Raw genomic sequence first — 1,660 nt, 5'->3', positions numbered from 1 at the left:
TTAGTAATATTTTTTTAAGATATGGTTTTTTTGGGTTATTTTTAATAAATGGTTATTTTTAATAAAAATTTGATGGAATTTTTTTAAAACGTTTAAGTTGTTTAATTTATAGAATTTGAGTACTTGTTTTCAACGGGCTGAATTCATTTATGCATTCAAAATGTATTTTAAACCATAAAAAATCACATTTTTGTTTGAAATTGTATAGCCAAATTTAGATGAAAAAACCTCTACAAGTTAGATTACACCATAAAATTTTGGGTTAATTCCTTTCCAACATAATTCTCAAATTTATCTAAAAATAATGGAAATTTAGGCATGATATTTGCCAAAATCTAACAGAAATGTTGAGAAATCTGAGTTACAGCAGTCAAACTTCAAAACTTTGAATCCGCAAACAAATTTATAACCTCCATGAACAATTCCTAAGCTGCTCTATACTTTGTGCCACCACCATTGTCAGGTCTGAAGACATCTTGCCTACTTATACAAATCCAGAGAGTGAAGTCATGGCAATGCCTTACAATTACACTTTCCGGTGACCGGAATATATACTCTACCCTAGTCTCCCCATTAATGATCTCCTTTTCTCAAATTTAATTACCGGCAGCGGATAGAATTCCCGCTCGCGTGGAAAAAGCCTCACTCCAACTTATTATTTGGAAGCAAACCCGACGAAGCCGCGAGTTACTAACGCCAAATCTACCATCACATTACCCGGATGCGTCCGTTTCAGCAGCCCCAGCATAGGGTAGGGCGACCTACAGCCTTCTTCTGTAGGGCGACCACCGCTGCCCGCCCCACATTCTCATTCTCGTTCCCACGGCTGCCGAAGATAAATTTCCTGAGACTCAACAGCTTACCCTTCGTCGTCGATCCGGGCTTCTTGTTGTCCATGTGCTTCGACGCCTTGTCCCATGTCTGTTTCAACTTGATCTGCCCCATACAACCAATCTCGGGAGAGCTTGGTTCGCTGGATTCGAACCCGGCACCTTTGCGCGGAATTAGAGAGCCCCATTGCGCTTTTGCGGGGCGAGGCCTGGTGGAATACGTATAGTCTCTGTCAGGACTGAAGGGAGCCGCAGACAAGACTGCAATCGGCGTTCTGATCACATGGAACGAATTCGTTAGCATTGGCCGTCCCGGACTTGCGGCCATTTCGTCCGATCGAATCGGCCTGCAACTAAATGCATAACATTAGTTAATCGCTTCCTCCCAATTGCGCATGTTAAAGGGATTTGAACCCACCCACTACTTGCTTGTGGGGAGTTGGGATTGTGAATAGATTTCACGATCCAGCCCTTCAAGCTGCGAATTTCTGTGTGAACTCATTATGGGGAGGTTTATTTTTCTTTTCTAGACCAGGGAAGCGTAGTCAATTATGAACCACCATTAATTTTTCTTCTGCATATTGACTAATATAAACAGCTACAGGCCGTTCCCTATATTGACCATTGATATAAAAGACACAGCGCACTTCAATTTTTCCATGTGTGCAACTACCCACACTTCTCGTTCACAGACCGCATTATGTATTATATATATAAAAGACAGTGCGCACTTGCATTTTTCCATGTGTTGAACGACCCAGCCTTCTTGTTTACAGGCCGCATTGTTTATATAATCCTATAGATACGACATAATTTTACCTCCAAGCTGG

The 1,660-nt window shown here is 41.3% G+C and overlaps 1 protein-coding gene across 1 annotated transcript; it reads right to left on the bottom strand.

Moving 5' to 3' along the window:
- Positions 1-436: 436 nt before the first annotated feature.
- Positions 437-1,205, bottom strand: LOC149265051 (uncharacterized). Its single transcript, XM_089391297.1, has one exon. It carries the CDS (start codon positions 1,156-1,158, stop codon positions 733-735), a length of 426 nt encoding a protein of 141 aa, XP_089247423.1. The 5' UTR covers positions 1,159-1,205; the 3' UTR covers positions 437-732.
- Between the last annotated feature and the right edge of the window lie 455 nt (positions 1,206-1,660).

Source organism: Pinus tabuliformis, chromosome 6 (genome assembly GCF_031772625.1).
Source record: "Pinus tabuliformis cultivar Carrire ecotype Pingquan chromosome 6, CPIR1, whole genome shotgun sequence".
In the NCBI taxonomy this organism is placed as follows: Eukaryota; Viridiplantae; Streptophyta; class Pinopsida; order Pinales; family Pinaceae; genus Pinus; species Pinus tabuliformis.
Note: the sequence above shows the minus strand (reverse complement) of the source record. Positions and strands in the feature narration are given on the sequence as shown.

Excerpts from the sequence above, each read along its gene's own strand:
- LOC149265051 (XM_089391297.1), bottom strand. The coding sequence starts at position 1,158 with ATGGCCGCAAGTCCGGGACGGCCAATGCTAACGAATTCGTTCCATGTG.